This window comes from Schistocerca americana, chromosome 11 (assembly GCF_021461395.2).
Source record: "Schistocerca americana isolate TAMUIC-IGC-003095 chromosome 11, iqSchAmer2.1, whole genome shotgun sequence".
NCBI lineage: Eukaryota > Metazoa > Arthropoda > Insecta > Orthoptera > Acrididae > Schistocerca > Schistocerca americana.
Genome location: NC_060129.1, coordinates 111185000 through 111207538, shown reverse-complemented (window position 1 = coordinate 111207538; position 22539 = coordinate 111185000). Strand labels below are relative to the sequence as shown.

General features: G+C 39.4%; 1 protein-coding gene across 2 annotated transcripts in view; it reads left to right on the top strand.

Moving 5' to 3' along the window:
• The window catches only part of LOC124554163 (solute carrier family 35 member E2A-like), a 156744-nt gene extending 136971 nt beyond the window's left edge, over window positions 1–19773 (top strand). Inside the window, exon 8 of one of the 2 annotated variants that reach the window (XM_047128235.1) lies at window positions 19573–19773. In XM_047128235.1, coding sequence (XP_046984191.1) covers window positions 19573–19581 — 9 coding nt within the window. In that variant the 3' untranslated portion in view covers window positions 19582–19773. Of the gene's footprint in view, window positions 1–14526 lie in introns of both variants that reach the window. The other variant, XM_047128234.1, reaches the window with a different exon arrangement.
• The last annotated feature ends 2766 nt before the right edge of the window (window positions 19774–22539 follow it).

The window sequence follows — 22539 nt, the reverse complement described above, 5'->3', positions numbered from 1 at the left end:
AGTTACAGAAGTTGCTGTCCCAACAACCCCAACAGTTAATACCTTTCATACTCAAAAATCATGGTACTTCAGATTTTTCTCAGGAACTGGTGAGGAAAAAATGGTGCTTTCATTAGCTGCCTTAGGTCCATCCTTCACCATGCCCAGTGCAAAAGAACCAGCTGATTTCCTCAATTTGCGTGGGCTAATGGAGGTGCATAATGTTTAACTTTTGATCATGTACAATAGCATAGCTACAGTATCCCCCTTCTTCCAATAGATATATAAATGGTCAATAGGCCAAGGGCTATCAGAAAAGCTTTACACCGTATCTTTGTGATCAAGAGAACCCAAGATATGACGTCCTGAAAAATCACATTTTTGCACATGGATTTTTGGAACATGTTGGTACCGTGCACTGCACAACCCAATAAAGGCTTTGTTGAAGTATAGATGTTAATGGCAGCTGATTAATGTTGGAGGGAGAGCACTGCCCCCCCCCCCCCTCCCCCCCGCCATTTCCACAAAGAAAAAAATAGCCATTTTTCTCTTAAATGAAATGAAATAAAATGAACATATGGCTAAATTGGCCAGGAGATGCTGTCTGTGATTTTTCAGCTGTTGAGTACAAGTATTTCTACTTGATGCCACTTCAGCAACTTGCACATTTTCCCTTGTGAAGATGAGATGAAATGATTAGGACAACACAAACATCAAGTCCCCAAGAGAAGAAAATCTTCAACCTGGCCAGAAATCAATATAGGGACCCTTCAATCTAGAGGCAATGACCCTAACCACCAGATCACGAGCTGCGGGCTTTCTCCTAGCTTGTATGTAAAGAAATCTAGAAGAAATTACCATAGTTATCATTTTGAGTGGACTAGAACTAGTTACAATTTGTTGTCACCATGGCTCATAGAAGTTGGCAGCAGTGGTTGCTTTTAGATGTTCACATATAACTTGACTCATCGCACATCCCTGAAGGCTCCCTTCGTGATGAGATTTATGGGACATGGTGTGCGAATGATTGAATCTGAAAGGCAATTCCACAGGTCACCTTAAAGTTGTAGATACAATACATCCATGCCTCGTTAAGTGCCATAAATTCACCTGATGATGGAGGTTCAACCTTCCAACAAGCATTGTAGAAACAAAAGTAAATTGTGACTAGCTACACTAATGTGTAGTTTCAATTGCTATTTAATCAATCATGGCGAGACCTAACCAAAACTGTTTGTATGTAAAGATAAACAATGACATTTCATTCCAAGATCAACCATCATTACAGAGTTATCTAATTTTTCTATAAAACTTTTAGTTGTTTCCATATTTTTGCTTTAGTTTACACCATCCAATCCTCCTCCTTTTTCCTCATACAGATCAAAATAGTCCATCATTTAGATACTTCCATGCACAAATATCTGAGTAAAGCATATTATAAATTCATTTGACAGTATGTCCATCAGCTGTTATGTGTACCAGAAACCTTGATCTGAACCCCAAAAAGAGCAATATCTTGTAACGACCTTTTTGTATTGCCAAAGTATCACAATCAGTTGTGACTTTCTGAAGAGCATGAAATATTTTCTTTACCTCAGCAATCACCTATCGGCAAGTGCGGGCATTGATGCTGAAATGCAGCATCATTTCAGAAGTGACAGCACAGTTTTCAATTGTCTATGGGCCTGAGTTTTTGATAACCATAACATAAGCACTCTTAAGTTGTGTGTGTATGAATCCAACTTACAGTTGTGAAACTTGGACCAACAACAGGCAAATAATTGCGTGGCAAAATATTGTCAGCACTGGCTGAGGAGAAACCTTTTGAGTAAAGTGGCAAAGCCAGCAAATCAACGTCAGTGTTATCCAAGAATCCAACGCTACTAGCAACAAGTTGACAACATTCAAATGTAAGCATCAGTGGAGTGGATACGTGGCTTGCGTGTCAAACTCTTATCTCCAGAAGCAAAGCATATACTCAATTTACAAAGTAAACGTATGTATGGAAGCAAGCATAAAAGGTAGTGAGTTTGACAGAGCACTCAAAGACCTAAGTCGAAACAAGGCCCCGGGATTAGACAACATTCCATTAGAACAACTGACAGCCTTGGGAGAGCCAGTCCTGATGAAACTCTACCATCTGGTGAGCAAGATGTATGAGGCAGGCTAAATACCCTCAGACTTCAAGAAGAATATAATAATTCCAATCCCAAAGAAAGCAGGTGTTGACGGATGTAAAAATTACCGAACTATCAGTTTAATAAGTCACAGCTGCAAAATACTAACCCAAATTCTTTACAGACAAATGGAAAAACTGGTAGAAACTGACCTCGGGGAAGATCAGTTTGGATTCCGTAGAAATGTTGGAACACGTGAGGCAATACATACCCTATGACTTATCGTAGAAAATAGATTAAGGAAAAGCAAACCTACATTGCTAGCATTTGTAGACTTAGCGAAAGCTTTTGACAATGTTAACTGGAATACTCTCTCTCAAATTCAGAAGGTGGCAGGGGTAAAATACAGGGAGCGAAAGCCTATTTACAATTTGTTCAGAAACCAGATGGCAGTTACGAGTCAAGGGACATGAAATGGAAGCAGTGGTTGGGAAGGGAGTGAGACAGGATTGTAGCCTCTCCCCGATGCTATTCAATCTGTATATTGAGCAAGCAGTAAAGGAAACAAGAGAGAAATTCGGAGTAGGTATTAAAATCCATGGAGGAGAAATAAAAACTTTGAGGTTCGCCGATGACATTGTAATTCTGTCAGAGACAGCAAAGGACTTGGAAGAGCAGTTGAACAGAATGGACAGTGTCTTGAAAGGAGGATATAAGATGAACATCAACAAAAGCAAAACGAGGATAATGGAATGTAGTCAAATGAAGTTGGGTGATGCTGAGGGAATTAGATTAGGAAATAATACCCTTAAAGTAGTAAAGGAGTTTTGCTATTTGGGGAGCAAAATAACTGATGATGGTCAAAGTAGAGAGGATATAAAATGTAGACTAGCAATGGCAAGGAAAGTGTTTCTGAAGAAGAGAAATTTGTTAACATCGAGTATAGATTTAAGTGTCTGGAAGTCGTTTCTGAAAGTATTTGTATGGAGTGTAGCCATGTATGGAAGTGAAACGTGGACGATAAATAGTTTAGACAAGAAGAGAATAGAAGCTTTCGAAATGTGGTGCTACAGAAGAATGCTGAAGATTAGATGGGTAGATCACATAACTAATGAGAAGGTATTGAATAGAATTGGGGAGAAGAGGAGTTTGTGGAACAACTTGACAAGAAGAAGGGACCGGTTGGTAGTACATGTTCTGAGGCATCAAGGGATCACAAATTTAGCATTGTAGGGTAGCGTGGAGGGTAAAAATCGTAGAGGGAGACCAAGAGATGAATACACTAAGCAGATTCAGAAGGATGTAGGTTGCAGTAGGTACTGGGAGATGAAGAAGCTTGCACAGGATAGAGTAGCATGGAGAGCTGCATCAAACCGGTCTCAGGACTGAAGACAACAACAACAACAACAACAACAACAACAACAACAGTGCTATAAAATGGAAGATGCAGAAATGCTTGATTTATATTGATAGCTGGGGGCTACAGCATTTAATGGACAAGCACAGCATTGGATTGTTCATTGCGATGTTCCAGTAGTTCTTTATTGTGATATCAGGTGGTCAAGTAAAGTCTGACCAGGAGCTAAGACTTCTTTCTGTTTAATCCTCCTCGCCTAGTTATTTCAACACACTTGCCAGCCACTTCTGTTCGAATTTCTTTTCTCGAAGTTACTTCTGGAAGTTTAGAAAACAAGTCTGACATCCAGTTCTTTGAAATAAATGTGGGGTTTCTCATTAACAATATCTTGTATCTTGTTCTCCTTTTTACAGTAACCGTGTGGTACAAAGCTGTTACATTATCCAAAACATTGCAAAAAAAGTTGACAGGCGCAAAGTCAAGATTTTTCTCTCTTAATTAACAGATTCCAATTCAGTGTATCCATGTAACAAATTATCTCTTGTTCCTGTGGTGTCAGAGGCATCGTCATGGCCACTGTCCCTCTGTGGTGTGTACCATTTCACTAAGGCAGAAACTGACGACACAGTCAGCCGGCAGATACCGCAACTGTGGTGCTATGTTTATCGTCGTCCCATCTTATAGATATGCTGTGCCCATCCATCTCGTGATACGCCCACAAAAGTTAAACATAGATGCAAACAGTAGGTTATGCAATTCATTATGAAAATAAAGTTTTGATTGTGCAACACTTCAAACAGGAATATCGAAAACATGAAGTAGATAAATGGCAGGCAAGGAAAAAATTCAACAACCATCAGGATGCTGTTATATATGCAATTGTTCACGAATTTTGTGGAAATGTTTGTGTGTACAGTGTGAGGGAGGTAAAATAGACCACCCCAAATATATCCAGAACATTGAGGTATACTGAGGTGCAGTTTTAGATAAGTTTCAACAATAAATGTAGTATTTTTTTATGTATGCAAGTAATTTTAACATTTATAGCTACTGAATCATGATACAGATTTTTTTAAAGTAACTACACACTTTTTTGTGGCATTGGAAAGAGCCACAGAAGATGACTTCAGTGACATAATACCTGTGGAACTTGACTAAATAGTTACAAAATAACCATTCCACAAACCAGTGCCCTGCTGTCAGGAGAAGAGGCTTCGTAATTGTGCGCCCTCCTGCACCAGATGTAAAGTAACACATGACTAAAGTACAGTTTTTGTGTGTTGACAGAGAACAGAAGCCTCTGCTTTCTTCTTTAGTAGCAGTCAGTTTGCTCATGAAGCTTTTCCGCACTTGTATGCTGAAAGATATCCTGATTATATCAAACATCTGTCTTTCCAAACATCTAAAATAATTTCAAGGAACTCACAGTGTGTAGAACAAAGTATGTCATCAGAATATAACATAAACCAATGAAAGAAATGTAACTAAAATTTTAGTAGCAGTAACACACAATCCACATGTGACTATGAAGCATCTTGAATGTGCATCAAATCAGGCCAAGGAGTGTTATGCAAATATTACATTTCTCTATTTTCACAGTTTGCACCAGCAGCTTTGTGGCTATGACTTTCAATATTGTTTACAGTCCTCCAAATGGCTTCTAAGAACAATTTTGTTTGTGTGACCATCCTCCACAACAAGCACATGATTAATTGATTTGTAAATGAAACTGCCTTTTCCTGCTGCCACTTAATTTATTTATCCCAGAAGTGTTTAGCCTTTTTCGTTTTCTAAGGCATGATCAGTGTGATCTATAACAATACAGTTTTATTAGATCTTCTAAAAAGACTGCAAAGTGATGTGGTGTTCCAGTGCAAGATTTTCTTTGTGCCTGAATCATTGTTTAAAATCCACACATGAAGCAAACTTTGCCGGCCGCTATGGCCGAGCGGTTCTAGGCGCTTAAGTACGGAACCGCACGCCTGTTACGGTCGTAGGTTCGAATCCTGCCTTGGGTACGGATGTGTGTGATGTCCTTAAGTTGGTTAGGTTTAAGTAGTTCTAAGTCTAGTGCTCACCGAGAAAAATGAAAGGACGACGACCTCAACTGGCCAACACACTGTGCAGCCTGGGGTGCCATTCAGTTTGACAGCAGGACCCCTTTGGTTATCATTTGCAGCACCCTTACAGCACAATAGTATGTCGACAATATTGTACTCTTCATTTCATTGCCCTTCGTGGAAAGCCATCCTGGGGTTACATTTCAGCAAGATAATGCCTGCCTGCACACAGCAAGAGTTTGTACTGCTTGTCATCTTACTTGTGGAACCTTATCACGGCCAACAGTGTCACCGGATCCCTCCCCAGTTGACGATGTTTGGAGCATTGTGGGCAGGCCTCTGAAGCCAGTGTGGGATTTTGACACTGTAATGTGCCAATTGGACAGAATTGTGAAGATCTTTTTCTTGAATAAATCATCCACCTTTTTTGGAATTGAAATCATTTGTTTGTCTGTACATCACAGATTTTGGTCCCATTCAGATAATTTCTTTGTGGTATGTCATCTCTTTTTAGTGTAAGTGTCACTAAAGCCTTCTTTAAAGCCATGGAAAAAAAATGTTCTTCGATGTAAAATAAGTCATTGTTATGTGAAAGTTCCAGGAGTACATCAGAAAATTCATCATATTGTCTGCTATAACTTGGTGGAAACTGCACCTGCATATAGTTACTCAAACTGAATATACAGGATGACACAGAAAAACGGGAACATTTCCACAATCCAGTAAAACTAGAAGTGATGAAGGAAAGAAATTGCATTCATAGTAATTGAAACCTTGTGCCATTTATGAAACGTTGATGGCATTTATAATTTTTTAAAAATTACGCCCTTTAGATGGCGGTGTCCTATATGAATACATTTGTGAAATCTGCTGTTGAGATTCCGAATTCTCTGTTTTAACTCGTCCATAGTTCTTGGTCGAATCATGTAGACTTTGCTCTTGAGGTAGTCCCACAAGAAAAAAATTACAAACGGATAAATCTGGTGATCTAGGGCGCTGGGAATGTTACCGAATAGTGAGATCACATGGTTGCCAAACAATTCTCGCAAATATGCCATTGATTGCTGTGTAGTGTGTCATGTCACTTCATCCGGTTGAAACCAGGCTTCTTGAACGTTTGGAAATTTGTTCAATGCAGGTGTAATGAAAGTTCGTTAACATGTCCACATAACAATCATCATTGACAGTTATTGTGTTTGCCTGTTCATTTGTGAAAAAATACGGTCCGATAATCCCATGTGATGAAACACCACACCATACCGTCACTTTACTAGTGTGTAAAGAGCACTCATGAATGTCATTAGGATTTGTGTTTGCCTAGTAATGGTAGTTCTGTTTATTCACATAACCTATGAGATGCAAATGTGCCCTATCTGACATCCATAACTTGTTTGGAAATTGATCGTCACTGTTTACTTTTGTTACCATTTATTGACAGAATCCTAATCGTAACTGGTAATTGTTGTCCTTCAGTTGTTGCACCATCTGTAGTTTGTACAGATGAAATTTTTAATCGCGATGAAGAATTCTGTGAAGACCCTCCCGGGGCATTTTGACCACTGATGCTTGATTACGAATTGAACGCCGTGGGCTCCGTAAGACAGACTCGCGTACAACATCAGTGTTCGCTGGAGAATGCACACTTCTTGGTCATCCTGTTGGTTTCTTCTTGAGGGCAGATCCAGTCTCTTCAAAATTATTAATTCAACATTTTATCGCATGTTTCAATAGAATAGCATCATGACGTCCTAAATTATAAAAACGTCGAAACTCCCTCTGCACCGCTACCAAACTCTCGTTGTTTTTATAAAAACATTTTTATGGCTAACACATGCTGTTGTCCGTTCCACTGAACCGTGATTACTGAAATGGCACTCACTAACTGTCAGTGAACCCACAGTGCTGCGCATGGCTGCCGCTACTCATTTCAAACATTCCCATTAGTCTGTGCCACCCTGTTTTTGGTGTGCAAAACCCTGTTTAGTCATCAGAGAGTGCACAAGCAGTAAGCTCCTGAATCTGAAAGGAAGAATCGTACTCGTGAGTGAAAGATTGCCTGTTGTGTCACAAGCAACATCAAGCTGTAAACACAGAGCTATAGTTCTGCAGCACCATTCCTACCCATGTTTTCACCAGTCGAATTATTCAGAATAGGAAGGCTCTCTTCAGAAGTCTGCCGCCAGCAGTGGAGGGTGAACATTTGACAAGACAAGCACTTGTACTGGTGAAATGTCGGGAAAATCAGTAAATAGCCTGCAGGTGGTCCTGAAACCGAAGTCAATAGGCAATAAGTCAGTAAGTGGCCCCATAAACCTCAACAGTGTTGGTTAATTTCTGATGGTTGGGGTGCAGTCATGTAAAATTTTTTAAAGGACATCATATTTGTTGTTGACTGTAATGATTATGTATTTCACAATTGCAGTTTTGGCCATAAAGCCATTATCAAGTGGTACTGCAAAAGATTTTACTAAAGCACATGTCAAACTTTAAAATTCTGCCATATGTATTCATGTCATTATCAGAACAAAGCCTTTTCTCTTGTAAGAGTGTAGCAGCATTGATGAGCGTTAGGCTCTATAAATCATGAAGTTATGTAAATTACATGAACTAATGCCAATATTAAAATCCATAACACAAATCACAATAAACCAGTGTTCTTACACACATGTAAGAACCATCAGTTTATTGTGACTTGTGTTAACATTCTTAACATTAGCAATTGTTCTCATTTAATGATGTACAGAGCTTCACGCCCATTCGATTCTACCGCATTCTTAAAGTGAAAAGGCTCAGTTCATAGATTGGCATGTATATGAGATGGAGGATTTTAAATTCTGTCATGTGTTGAAGTAAAGTCGTTTACAGTGCCATTTGATAATTGCCTTTAAAGCTGATGTTGTAAATTGTGAAATAAATAATCTATACAGTCAATGGTGAATATGATACCCCTTAAAAAACTGAACAGTCCTGTAACATGCTTAGAGATCAAAAATATCCTCTGCATTTGCTTTCCTATATCACAGACATAATTTTCTAAAAATCTTCAGCTCCCATTTACCTTTGGGTTTTGCATTGTATCTTTTCCTGTGCTCTCTGAGGGCATATCCAGATTGCTTAGCTTATTTTTTGATTATATTCGTAATGGATATGAGGTCATGGTTGTAAAAATCAATATTAAAATGTCTGCTTAACCATCTACTTACAGTTTAAAAAAACATTGAATTTATGTGTATTGAATGTCAAGCCTTTATCATCAGGATTACTCTACAAGAACCCTTACAAAGAACCAATATAAAACGAACAAAAACAATAAAAATAAAATAATGTGGCTATTTTCCTTGTAGATGTCTCTTCTTGAGGTGTATTTCCACATCACTGTCAATTGATAAAAGAGACTAAACTGGAATGGTATATATTGTCCATTTGTTTTGGTAGCAACACAATAACAGCTATATGCATGCATAACCCATGTATCTTCATGAAAACCACATCCTGCAGACACACACAGAAGTAATGCAAGTGAGCTCATGATGAATGCAAGCATGAAATCAGAGAAATACTGAAGGAACAAAGATAATGTGCAACCATGCCATGTAGCCCTAAAATTTAAATCCTCATCATAAGCTAACAGTATACTGAAAGGTCACTAAATAATTACAGATATTAAGAGATCTGCAAAGTTTCTGAAAAAGTTATTTGTGTGATGTACCCATTCATTTAATGTATTATGATTTCCCTCAGTATGTATAGTAATCTCCGATTGTTCCAGTAGATCCAGTTACTTGTTGTTATCTTGTGTATGTAAAATTGTGAGATCGTCATCAATTCCAACCTAGGGTAGACACTTTCATGAATATGCATGGCTATGGCTCACTTGTGAAGCAAGATTGTAGGCATGCTTTCAAAGTATTCAGGAAACTGACAGCAACAGGTATTTTGATGCACAGTAACTCTTGTCTACCCAGTAGCCAAAAACTTTATACCTTTCGCTGTATAATAGATAGAGCATTTAAAGTCCCAATGAGTAAGAAAGACAGAATGACTGAGCTAAACATTATAAAACAACTAGTTAACAGCTATCACAAAAAACAGTGAATAAATTAATACACAAGAAAAGTGTATAAATGTAAATGATAATGCCATAAGTGTCACTGTGCCATACTTTGGTATTCTTTCCCAGAAAGTGTCTAATATTTTCAAACCTTCTAAAGTCAATGTCATACTTAAGGCCAACAGTATGCGGCAGTTCGAGCTAAAGAACAATTTACAACCCAAAGTCGATAAATACTAGAGTGCTAGTATCTACAAAATACAGCGTAACACCTGCAGCAAAACTATATATTCCCATCTGGTAGTCCCATTAAGTTAAGGTACAAAGAACATAGGGATGTTTTTCGTTTGACAGTCTTGAGAAGTCAGCCATAGTAATTAAATTGGCCACCTCACGCTAAGAATTGGTGAGGATATCACAAATTAGCACGTGAGCCTACAATGTAAAGACAAGAAACTGAATCTACTAGAACAATAGGAGAGCACTGTACAAAGTGTGGAAAATAACAACACATTAAATGAGCAGCTTACACGAGACACAAATAACTTTTTCAGAAACTTTGCAGATTGTTGTTAATATCTGTAATTATTTAGTGACTTTAAAGTACACCATTACCTTTTTGTTCATGAAGAGATTTGAATTTTCAAGCTACCCACTGTGGTTACCCATATTTCTTCGGCATCGCTTTAGAATCATGTTTACTTTCACAAAGATCTTATTTGCATTGCTTGTGTGTTGGTCTCGGAGATGTGGCTTTCAGGAAGTTGCATGGGCTGTGCATGGCTATTATTGTGACACACTCAGTACCTGTGGACAACTCATCGTTCCATTTTATCAGCTGTGGGTGATGTGGATGTACAGTGTTTACATTATAAATTGCTGATTGAGCCAGCAATGCAACATTGATTAGTTTAGTTTAATTTACATCTACATTCATACTCTGCAAGTGACTGTAAAGTGCACAGCAGAAGGTACTAAGTGTGGTACCACACATTAGGGTTTCTTCCTCTCCCAGTCTCTTATGGGGTACAGGAGAATGACTGCTTGAATGACTTTGTGCATACTGGGAGCGATAAACAGGGTGTTATAGAATATTCCAGTATTTACCACTTAAGGCTGGCTCTTGAAACTTTATGAGTTTAACGGGCCAGTTGACATCTATCTTCAAGCATCTGTCAGTTTTCGTTTTTCACCATTTGTGACACTCCCCCGTGGGTCAAACGATCCTGTGACCTTTCATGCTGCACTTCTTTGTAAACATAGGTATATTTGGTAAGGGTCCAGTACACTTGAGTAATACGAGTACTTTAAGATGGGTCTCACAAGTGTTTTGTAACCAACCTCCTTTGTAGAGTGACCACATTTTACCAATGCACTGCCAGTGAACTGAAATCAGTCTCCTGTCTTCACACAACAGAGACAATGTGAACATTCCATTTCGTATCCCTAGAAATTGTTACATCCAGGTACTTACATAAGTGCCAATAGCTGTGCTACAGTGGTAATACTGATTACTGTCAGATCAGTGGAGTTAAGCACTGTCACACTAGACTAGCACTTGGAAGGGTTCCCATCTGGATCTGCCAATCACTATTGGCAAGCATGGTGCACTCAGCCCTTGTAAGGCCAATTGAGAAACTAGTTGAAGGGGAGAAGTAGCAGCTGTGGTCACAAAAACTGACAATGGCTAGGAGAGTGGTGTGCTGACCACATGCCCCTCCATATCAAGTACACCTGTCAGTTGAGTATGACACGGCAGTTGGCCGGTATTGTTGGGCCTTCCTAGGCTCATTCGGATGCAGTTTAGTTTAGGTTTTATTTATACAGGGTGTTACAAAAAGGTACGGCCAAACTTTCAGGAAACATTCCTCACACACAAAGAAAGAAAATATATTATGTGGACATGTGTCCGGAAACGCTTAATTTCCATGTTAGAGCTCATTTTATTACTTCTCTTCAAATCACATTAATCATGGAATGGAAACACACAGCAACAGAACATACCAGCGTGACTTCAAACACTTTGTTACAGGGAATGTTCAAAATGTCCTCCGTTAGCGAGGATACGTGCATCCACCCTCCATCGCATGGAATCCCTGATGCACTGATGCAGCCATGGAGAATGGCGTATTGTATCAGAGCCATCCACAATACGAGCACGAAGAGTCTGTACATTTGGTACCGGGGTTGCGTAGACAAGAGCTTTCAAATGCCCCCGTAAATGAAAGTCAAGAGGGTTGAGGTCAGGAGAGCGTGGAGGCCACGGAATTGGTCCGCCTCTACCATTCCGTCGGTCACCGAATCTGTTGTTGAGAAGCGTACGAACACTTGAACTGAAATGTGCAGGAGCTCACCGTGCATGAACCACACATTGTGTCATACTTGTAAAGGCACATGTTCTAGCAGCACAGGTAGAGTATCCCGTATGAAATCATGATAACGTGCTCCATTGAGCGTAGGTGGAAGAATGTGAGGCCCAATCGAGACATCACCAACAATGACTGCCCAAACATTCACAGAAAATCTGTGTCGATGACGTGGTTGCGCAATTGCATGCGGAGTCTCGTCAGCCCTCACACGTTGATTGTGAAAATTTACAATTTGATCACGTCGGAATGAAGCCTCATCCGTAAAGAGAACATTTGCACTGAAATGAGGATTGACACATTGTCGGATGAACCATTCGCAGAAGTGTACCCGTGGAGGCCGAACAGCTGCTGATAGTGCCTGCACACGCTGTACACGGTACGGAAACAACTGGTTCTCCCGTATCACTCTCCATACAGTGACATGGTCAACGTTACCTTGTACAGCAGCAACTTCTCTGACGCTGACATTAGGGTTATCGTCAACTGCATGAAGAATTGCCTCGTCCATTGCAGGTGTCCTCGTCGTTCTAGGTCTTCCCCATTCGCGAGTCATAGGCTGGAACGTTCCGTGCTCCCTAAGACGCCGGTCAATTGCTTCGAACACCTTCCTGTCAGGACACCTTCGTTCTGGAAATCTGTCTCGATACAAACGTACCGCGCCACGGCTATTGCCCCTTGCTAATCCGTACATCAAATGGGCATCTGCCAACTCCGCATTTGTTAACATTGCACTGACTGCAAAACCACGTTCGTGATGAACAGTAACCTGTTGATTATACGTACTGATGTGCTTGATGCTAGTACTGTAGAGCAATGAGTCGCATGTCAACACAAGCACCAAAGTCAACATTACCTTCCTTGAATTGGGCCAACTGGCGGTGAATCGAGGAAGTACAGTACATACTGATGAAACTATAATGAGCTCTAACGTGGAAATTAAGCGTTTCCGGACACATGTCCACATAACATCTTTTCTTTATTTGTGTGTGAGGAATGTTTCCTGAAAGTTTGGCCGTACCTTTTTGTAACACCCTGTATAAGTTGACTAATTCAAGTTATGACTTTTTTATGTTGGAGTTGTAAAATACTGTTTCTTTTAGGTTTTTTGAAGTGTGCCATTTTATATATCCGGACACTTAAAACAAGTTTCTGATCATTATAGCACTGTGAAATCTTATCAAGATCTGACTGAGCATTTTTGCAGTTTTGTCTAGACAGTACTTTATAATAGTCAACTGCATTATGTGCAAAAGGTCTGAGGTTACTATGAATTTTGTCTATGAGGGTTGACTGAAAAGTAATGCCTCCGCCTTCAAACTCTTCAGCAGTTGGCAGCATTGGTATGCGACAGGTACTGCCTTGTTCCGTTGCCTCTTCGCTACAGCTCCAGTTGGCGGGAAGTCTTGAACGGTTGTGTTGTTACAGTGTAAAGTATGGAACCCTGCACAGATGATCAGTCAATGCGATTTAAGCAATGTGCAGTGATCGAGTTCTTGACAGCAGAAGGTGTCACCCCAAAGGAGATTCAACAGAGAATGAAAGCAGTATATGGTGATTGTGTTGATGTGAGTACTGTGGATCAGTGGGTGAATAAGTTTGATGATATTGATGTGGGAACATCTGTCCTGCGTGACAAACAAAGACTTGAACATCCTGTCACAGCAACCACCGAGTTTCACAAACAGAGTGCTGACAGATTGATTCGGGATGATCGTCGTATCACTCGGAGAGAAACTGCAAGCACAATCGGCATTTCACAAGAATGTGTAGGTCACATTATTGCTTTGCTTGAATATTGGAAGATCTGTGCACAATGAGGACTCCTGATGCTGACACCTGAAATGAAAGGGCACAGACTCGAAATTTGTCAGGAACTCCTTTCGTGTCACGAGAATGAAGGTGATGGCTTTCTTCATTCAGTTGTGACAGGAGACGAAATGGGGACATCATCATGCTTCTGATGAAGATGTCGAGAGAACTGTGAGACTGTGGTTGCGGAAACAGAGTGTCAACTTCTTCCGTGATGGCGTCAGAAAATTTGTTCATCGTTGGCAGAAATGTATCCAGTTGGCTGTTGATTACGTGGAAAAGTGAATATTGGTAATTGAAGATCACATTCTAATGATAATGTCTGATTTATTAAAATATTCTCATCCAAACCCAATTAACGAAGGTGGTGGCAGTACTTTTCATTCAACCCTCGTACTTGATCATTAACTTACAACATGAACAACAAGGGTCCCAGTACACTTCCCTGAAGTTACTTCTAATTCTGTTCATGATACTCTATCCATAATAACATGCCTCCCTACCAATAAATCCTCAGTACACTCACATATTTTATTTGATATGCCACATAATCATACGTTTGATAGAGAACGCGTGTGCTTGTGACCCACATCATATACCACCTGATAAGACAGTAGCTTTAAACATCAGAGGCTGGAATCAGCTTATCTCGTCTCAAAACAAAGAGTATCAGAATACCGATATGGTGAGATCTTTCCTCTTCCTCACACCTTCTGGAGCCTTTCCCCTAGAGTACTGCGTGTGGCCTCTGCCTGCTGTCGCTGCACGGAGCTCTGTTTTGCAGATTGCCGGAGACGGCATGTTGTCGCAGCTGGTGTGGAAGGTGCGGACGGTATGACAGCCGCCGGCGGGGCTCGTCCTTTCGCGCCATCGCGACTGTCGACGCCTGTGACCGGCTCCCGAGCAGTGAGCGTCGCCGGCTTATCGACACCCTCTGCCGTAGCTCGCGCTGTCGGTCGTGTTCGCCCGCCGAGGCACTGCTCGACACCGGAGCACAATTCCTCGTACTTGCTCCGAGGCCACTGTTGCCACGATATAGCACGATGCACCGACTGCAAGGTGTAACATTCCTTGTAATAAGATGGCTCTCGAAGCAACGTGTAGGTTGTCAGATGTCTCTCTCTGGAGGAAACAGTTGAAACATCTTCAGTAATTCTACAGTCTGAGTTACGGGTGAGGCAGTCATCTATTTGCGACCAGAGAGTGTATGTCTTGTTCAGATTCAGAAATAACCTAAAACCGTAAACGGTGCACAGAATGTTTGCAGATTGCGCATTCTTCAGGCTTGGAAGTACGGAAGAGAGAGTAAAGGGTAACAGTATTTGTTTGACCCAACAATTGCACAAGTCTTCATGTTTTCCTGGTATAACACTAAATCTGTGAAGTTTTGGTATTGCTGCTGTCACCAGTACTTCCCTTTTTCTAAAGTATTTCATCTGCAGAACATCCAGCCATCTTCCAAGTGAACTCTAGGACAGCTTTTTGACTCACTCTGAAATGGTTGGATGTCTTCAGCTGAAATACCAGGAGGAGAGAGGTATTGATGACAGCAGTCTGTAGTAGGGAAATTAACAACTTATTGATGATAATAACCACCTTGAGCTTCATGAATGTGGATCAAATTACTTGGAGAAATACAGGAGCCACCCACCTTTTACATAGCTTTGGGTATGCCTGTTTATGTATTAGGTTTTCAGTGCTCAATAGGTGTAATGAAAATATAAATGTATTCACCAACTGAAGATGGGAAAACCCCGAATGCATTTCACCATAGCGTAAATAAAATTGTATAAAAAGTGGGCAGTTTCTGTATTTCTTCTAGTAATATGGAAACTTCATTGATCAATAATTACGTATTTGATGGAGTGTGTTATTGCCATAGTGAGTGAGTTACTTCGTCTCATTTTTGAACTTGGAATCTCTCACATGGCCTGCTGAATGTAATATCTTCCTCTTGCCTTTAATAACTATGTAACTATTTTACCAAACTCTTGTGCTCCATAGGAATTTGGAACTCACAAGGAACAATGAAAACTTTTGTCCTACATGTTGTGCCATAATGTCATGTGTCTTTTATACTTTATCACTCACGTTCACAGTGCCATTAACTACATAGTTGTATCTTCACTGTGTAGCACCACTCACTTCAGACCTTTGTCTAAAATTAATTTGATGAAAAATTTCAAGAACATTGAAGGATGAAATGGTAGAACAAAACTCTCTGCTAGTGCAGAAGCTCTATCAATTTAAATATGTTCGGACAAGTTGATGGCACGAAACGTAGATCTGGTCAGTCTTTAGTCCCTGACAAATGAGTATCTGAGGTTTGCCATCAGTTTCTGTCTTTTGCATGTGCTGCTCTTTTTCACAAAGCTGGTTTTATGTTAATCTTTCTGACGCAGAGGGAAAATAGATTTGCCTTCTTTTGGAATTGCACAGATCATGGCAAAATATTCGATACTTTATATTTCCACAACAAGCTTATAATAATCACCTCATCTTCCACTATTATGGCCATCACTAGAACAATGACACCATGTAATTTTGATGTCCCTGTTACAGTATGTGTGCTTTCTGTGTCATTGCAGACTCTTCTGCTGCTTTGGTTTACAGATTTTACTTTTGAGAGGCAGTCTGTCAGTGTTCCAGTTCATCTTGTTGTCTCAGATGTTTTAGATTGTATACTCTAATATTGACAGATAATTTTGGGACTTTAGACTAAGACTGTATGAGAACTACTAGAGGCACAGTTGACGGACACATTTATTACCTATCAAAATGAACTTTTGACCTGACCAAAGTTGCAGCATTGCCACGTTTACACTTGAAAGTCAGGAGGGGGGGCCAGTAATAGAATACACTTAGGTATCATTAGAAGTGGACTGTCACCACATGCTGAGTGTCTGTATGTCAATGCCCTGTGAAGCGGAACTCTTTTTTTTTTAAAAAAAAATTGGGCACAGTGTCTATTTTTTCACACTGTCATCTCATTTGTACATGACGGCTTATTTATTCTGACACATTTTAAAATCAGATCCCATAGGCAGACCAGTTCTTCTCAGAATTTCCCTGCAAAACTCGAACAAAACGCAGCAAAAGAACCTGTGTGAATTTTTTGAAAAACTTACGTAACTTTGTATGGTTTAAAAATATGGAAGATTGTATTGCCTGATTACACTTTATTTCAGATTTTCAGTGAAACCTATCGCATTTGCGCTTTGCTGCTTCTTTACAGGGGTAGATACACGAATTCCACTCCGATCGACAGTCGTGTCCCTCGTGTCATAATTTGTACATTGTCAGCTCACTCGGCTGCAACATTTAGCTCACACTTTCCGTCCCATTTTCTTTCACTCTTTTGTCCTTCTCACTGCCAATAAATTTCATTATATTAACAACAAGCAGTCCCAGCTGCCCGTGAAGGTATTTTCTGGTGGTAACTTCCCACGTCTGCACTGCAAAGTAACAACAAACATTACTTGTTGTTGTTGTTGTTGTGGTCTTCAGTCCAAAGACTAGTCTATCCTGTGTCAGTCTCTCCATCTCTTCATGACCACTGCAGCCTACATCCATTTGAACCTCCTAACTGTATTCCAGCCTTGGTCTCCCTCTCGTTATGTAATTTCTACTCCCCCTATGTCTCTGCATTGTCAAATTAACTATTCTGTGATGTCTCAGGATAAATCCTTTCAAATGATTGCTTTCTTTAGTCAAGTTGTTTCACAAAGGTCTTCAATCCTCCTTCATTAAGACAGTAATAAATATCTGACAATATTTACATTCCAAGTGTGACTGGGAAACATTCATTCCCTACAAAAAAATATCCATAATAAGCTCAGTATCCTTGTCCAGCGACTGTATAAGATACAATTCCAATTTATTCCACAGTCAGTCTTGGCATTTGCAAGTCACTTGAAATAGTTTTTCGTTTCCTGTGGTTCCGGTTTAGGTGGGTTATCCAGTAAGTAATGGCCATTTGTTTTTAATAAATTCATAAAATATATTTTAATATCAAGAAAATCGTGTCACTTACAAAGCTGAAGTTTACTTATTTCTCTGTGTAATCACCTTCATTACTTCTGCATTTCTCATAAATGTCCACGAAATTGAGTATCCCATTATCATATCTGATTGTTGCTAGTCCACTGGTCCATTGAAGCTGCATATCACTTGAATAATATGTTCTGTTCGCCACTTACTAATCATTTGCAAGTGATCTTGCATATATGGTCATACAATCACAAGGTGAAAAACAAAGAGGAGACATCGAGATGTGTTCCAAATAAGTAGTTCAATTGAATGTAAATCACACTATAGAATGTAATACCAGGTAACTATGCTCACTCCTATTGCCAAACGAGGTGTACGAAACAAATATATTATCTAGTATGTGAGACTGAGCCTGAAACTTCTTTCTTTTGTCACATAATTTGACTGTGAAGTACATTATAACCTTTACTGTTTTGTTCGTAGTGTCGGTCTCTTGATTTATTCTGTGGTCTCCCCACTGATTCTATGTCTATGTGTTTTTGGGAACATATGTGTTAGCCAGTTCTGCATCAGTGATTTTTATATTTACTCTGTAACTGCCTTATCCATTCTTCACTCTGTAATTGTAACTGTATGTTCACTTCTGCAGGTTTCTTCATTTCAATTGTACTACCTGTTGTGTTTTGAAATTTGTTTCTGCTTTTGACGTGTGACGACACAAAGCCTCTGGACAGTAGATGGCTGTGCTGTGGTACGCCCCGAGTCAGAGTTGCTTGTCTCGGAGCAGTACTAGTTGGGTTAGATATGTAAAATCCATAATTCCATAACTCACAAATGCATTGCAATGGTGGTCGGTGTAACTGCGGAGTTGATGGTCAGCAGAGAGATGCAACAGGCCCTTTGAGCTGGTACAGTGTGCTTCGATGACCAGAAATATATCTGATCACACAGTTGTCTGCTGCTTCACTCATGAAGTAAGTATGCATTCCGTGCACTTTACATAGTATTGTTGCCTATCACCTGCATAGGCCATATGTACTTGCAGCAATTCTGTGGGCAATAACTCGCAATCACATTTAAAGTTTTCACTGATAACGACCTTTAAAACAGAGTACTTCAAAAGCGTCGGAACACTCGGTGGCAATTCTAATGTAATTGGCTATTATAATGTAAGTGGCTGTTGCAATGTACGTCTTGTCACACGCTCAGCAACAGATCCAACTCATTCTGCCTAGGTTCATGAATCTGCCTATGACAATAATTTTTTGATAATCGCCTTGCTGTATCTCACTGTCTGCTAGCAATGGAATGTGTTACTGGCTCAAAACTGTTACTGTGTTTGAGGTTTGAAATGTTTCAAACATACACCTCTAATGTGTGTGGGTTTTTTTTTTCTAGTGCTGCAAAATGGCTAATGGAAAACATTCCAGATTAACTAAAGTTTGAGACACGTAACAAAATCTGCAGTGGCATTTCTGTTGTACGGGAAGTAACTTGAGCAAGAAGTTTTTCATGAACCTGCTTACATTCAAACAGTGTTATGATTTGCTTATGTGAAATCTGGGCAGGCATAGTGTGATAACCACAGATCACTGGTTGTGAAGACTTGTGTACTCTGATGTGTCTGTAATAACTGTCTGTGCAATTTAAGTTTTTGTATATACTCTGTGTCATTTGGAACAATGTCTGTCTGTTTACACATTCCTAAGTATTTTCCATTGTTTTTCACTGCCTTTTGTGTAAATATGTAAACTAAAGAAGTCTGTTTTTATTACCACGTGTTCTGTGCCGAGGAGTATGTTAATTTATTTATTTACTGCTGTGGTTGTTGAATTTTCAGGCTGTGTGAGAAGAGCGTGCAGGGTGCGTGACGCTTCCCTCGCTATACCAGTATTGCTTCGTTTGTATGAGATGTTTTTATTATTTTCGTAACAAGAAAGATGTTGGACGTTGTTGTTGAACTTTGCACATTTTTGTCATGAAATGTTTTATAGCACATGGAAGAAAGAACTTTTTGTAATAAATGTTTGTTCCCTCAAAACTGTGTGTAGGAATTGCTTTCACTTCCTCTTCACTACACATTACATCATATGCAATCTGCAGTGTTGTCTCTGCAGCCTAAAAAATAAACAAACTGTCTTATTAATAATGCAGCTATCGGGTGGTGCAAAACCCGCAAGTTTTTAACACAGTTCTTCTTGCCCGTTGTGCACTCATAAGTTTTGAACCCCATATGATTGACTTGCAACTTCCTGTAAATGCCACATTGACATTTATAGCATATTGATCGAACTGGGACTGAAAGCATTTGAAACACTACCCTGAAATTGCAAAAATATAAACTGAATGGAATGTAAATGGTACATATATCAAACAGCAGAATTTGAATAAAGTAATACAATTCTGGTACTCAATTTTGTCAAAGCAGTGCATTTTTTAACTAAATCATGTATGTGAAATCAGGCGGTTTAAATCTACTGAGAAAATCTATAGGCCTATCTTTGTATTGGGATACATTATTGAAATCAGTGTCTTGTTCACTTGCTAATTTATTAAAACTGATAACCGGTTTTGGTTTTGCTGCCATCATAAGATCTAATAATTACAGCAGCAACACACAGGCACATAGTCAGTGATGTACATCCCACACATGAGCATAGTCAGCACATAACTATGTGCTTACATGCCCGGCTGTGATTTTTAGATCTGACGATGGCAGCAAAGCCAAAACCATCTATCAGTTTTAATAAATTAACATGTGACCAAGACACTGATTTCTATAATCTAATCTGCATATATTAAATAATTTATAATAGTCACATCTATTATCAGAAAATAACTGCTTGAGTTTGGTTATTTGGACCTAGTGTTTTGACTGAGACAGCTCAATTCTTCCAAAAAGCTGGATTTAAAAATAGTCAAAATATTGAGTGGTGCTCTCGTATCAAGCTGATGGAAATTACTCTCAACAAAATGTATTACCTTTGTCAACAAAAGGTGGTTCTAACTTCCGATAAATGTTAGTAACATTAGGCGTACCTTCCAAAAGGAAAATAAAACTTAAACTGTATCGCATGACAACTGACTCAGTAAATATATGTAGAGTACTGGGTATGCAGACAGAGAGAATTTCAAGGAAATTTATTTTGTTTTCAAAAGCATATGTTATGCTACATCTGAACCAGCTTGAAAATTTAAGGGGGATGAGAATATCAGAGCTTACAGTTGAAAGCAATCTATGAATGCTGTTGATAGATATAAGTGTTAAACTGCAGTGAATTCAAAAGATTTAAATCGCAACAGATTATGCACACAAAGGCATAACGGGGCCCAACTGTATCTTAGTGGATCCGTGTGGAAAATGAGCAAGATTTGTATGTAAGAAATTGATTTTTCATAAGGATAACATTCCAGTGAACACGGTACATTCAAAACGGTGAAGGTGCATTTTTTGTGACTTAAATATGTTCTTCACATGCTTTATCAACATTTACCACTAAGACACTTATTCCTGTTCCCTGAATTCAAGATATGATTTGGTGTGTGATAAAATAGTGATATCAGTTCCAAAGCAGAGTATATTTTATTATCATGTGACTGGGCAGAACTTATCTTCAGGAAGAGAATTTCCTTGTCCTGTTGATAGAAATACTTAAAAGTGGAAAAAATGCTCTTCATCTATGTCTGTCCTTGCAACACCTGGTCCCCAAAGAATCCTATGAATGTTGTCAAGTAATGTACACTGCTCTGCAGTAATTAATTTTTGATTCCTTCATTTTTGTTTATAATCTGATCTAAGCCAGCAGTCACCACCCCCCACCCCCACCCCCCACAACTCAAGAGCCCACACCAACATTGTGGAGCAGCACCATGGGCCGCATATGTTCCGACCATATTATTAATTGGTTAACCTACATAAATAAATATGTACAGACTAGCTTTGGTAAGGGCACAATAAGTTGGCCACCGGCCCCCAAATACTGATTGTTAAAATTTGGCTCCACTTGGTATACTTCGTATCGAATGTTCTCTGTTGACTGTGACACCGTAATTGTCTTACAAAGTATTGTGCACGAGGGGATGATTCATTCAATAATAACAGTAACTATACTGTACTCTTATTAAAGTGCATTATGCAATATGAGACCCATCACAAATGTTTGCTAAAAGTTTCTAATGTCATTTTTGTTCCACTCATTTTGATGTATTACAACAATGTTAATTTAATTCCACATTTCTTTTTATATATAAAAACAAAGATGAGGTGACTTACCGAACGAAAGCGCTGGCAGGTCGATAGACACACAAACAAACACAAACATACACACAAAATTCAAGCTTTCGCAACAAACTGTTGCCTCATCAGGAAAGCGGGAAGGAGAGGCTTGTGTCTGTATGTGTGGATGGATATGTGCATGTGTGCGAGTGTATACCTGTCCTTTTTTTCCCCCTAAGGTAAGTCTTTCCGCTCCCGGGATTGGGATGACTCCTTACCCTCTCCCTTAAAACCCACTTCCTTTCGTCTTCCTCTCTCCTTCCCTCTTTCCTGATGAGGCAACAGTTTGTTGCGAAAGCTTGAATTTTGTGTGTATGTTTGTGTTTGTTTGTGTGTCTATCGACCTGCCAGCGCTTTCGTTCGGTAAGTCACCTCATCTTTGTTTTTATATATAATTTTTCCCACGTGGAATGTTTCCCTCTATTATATTAATTCCACATTTCTCGCTACAAATATGTACCGCACTTGAAGATGACCATTGCATTCGTGGATCTACGTTACTTCCATTTGAAATTTACACCATAGCATCTG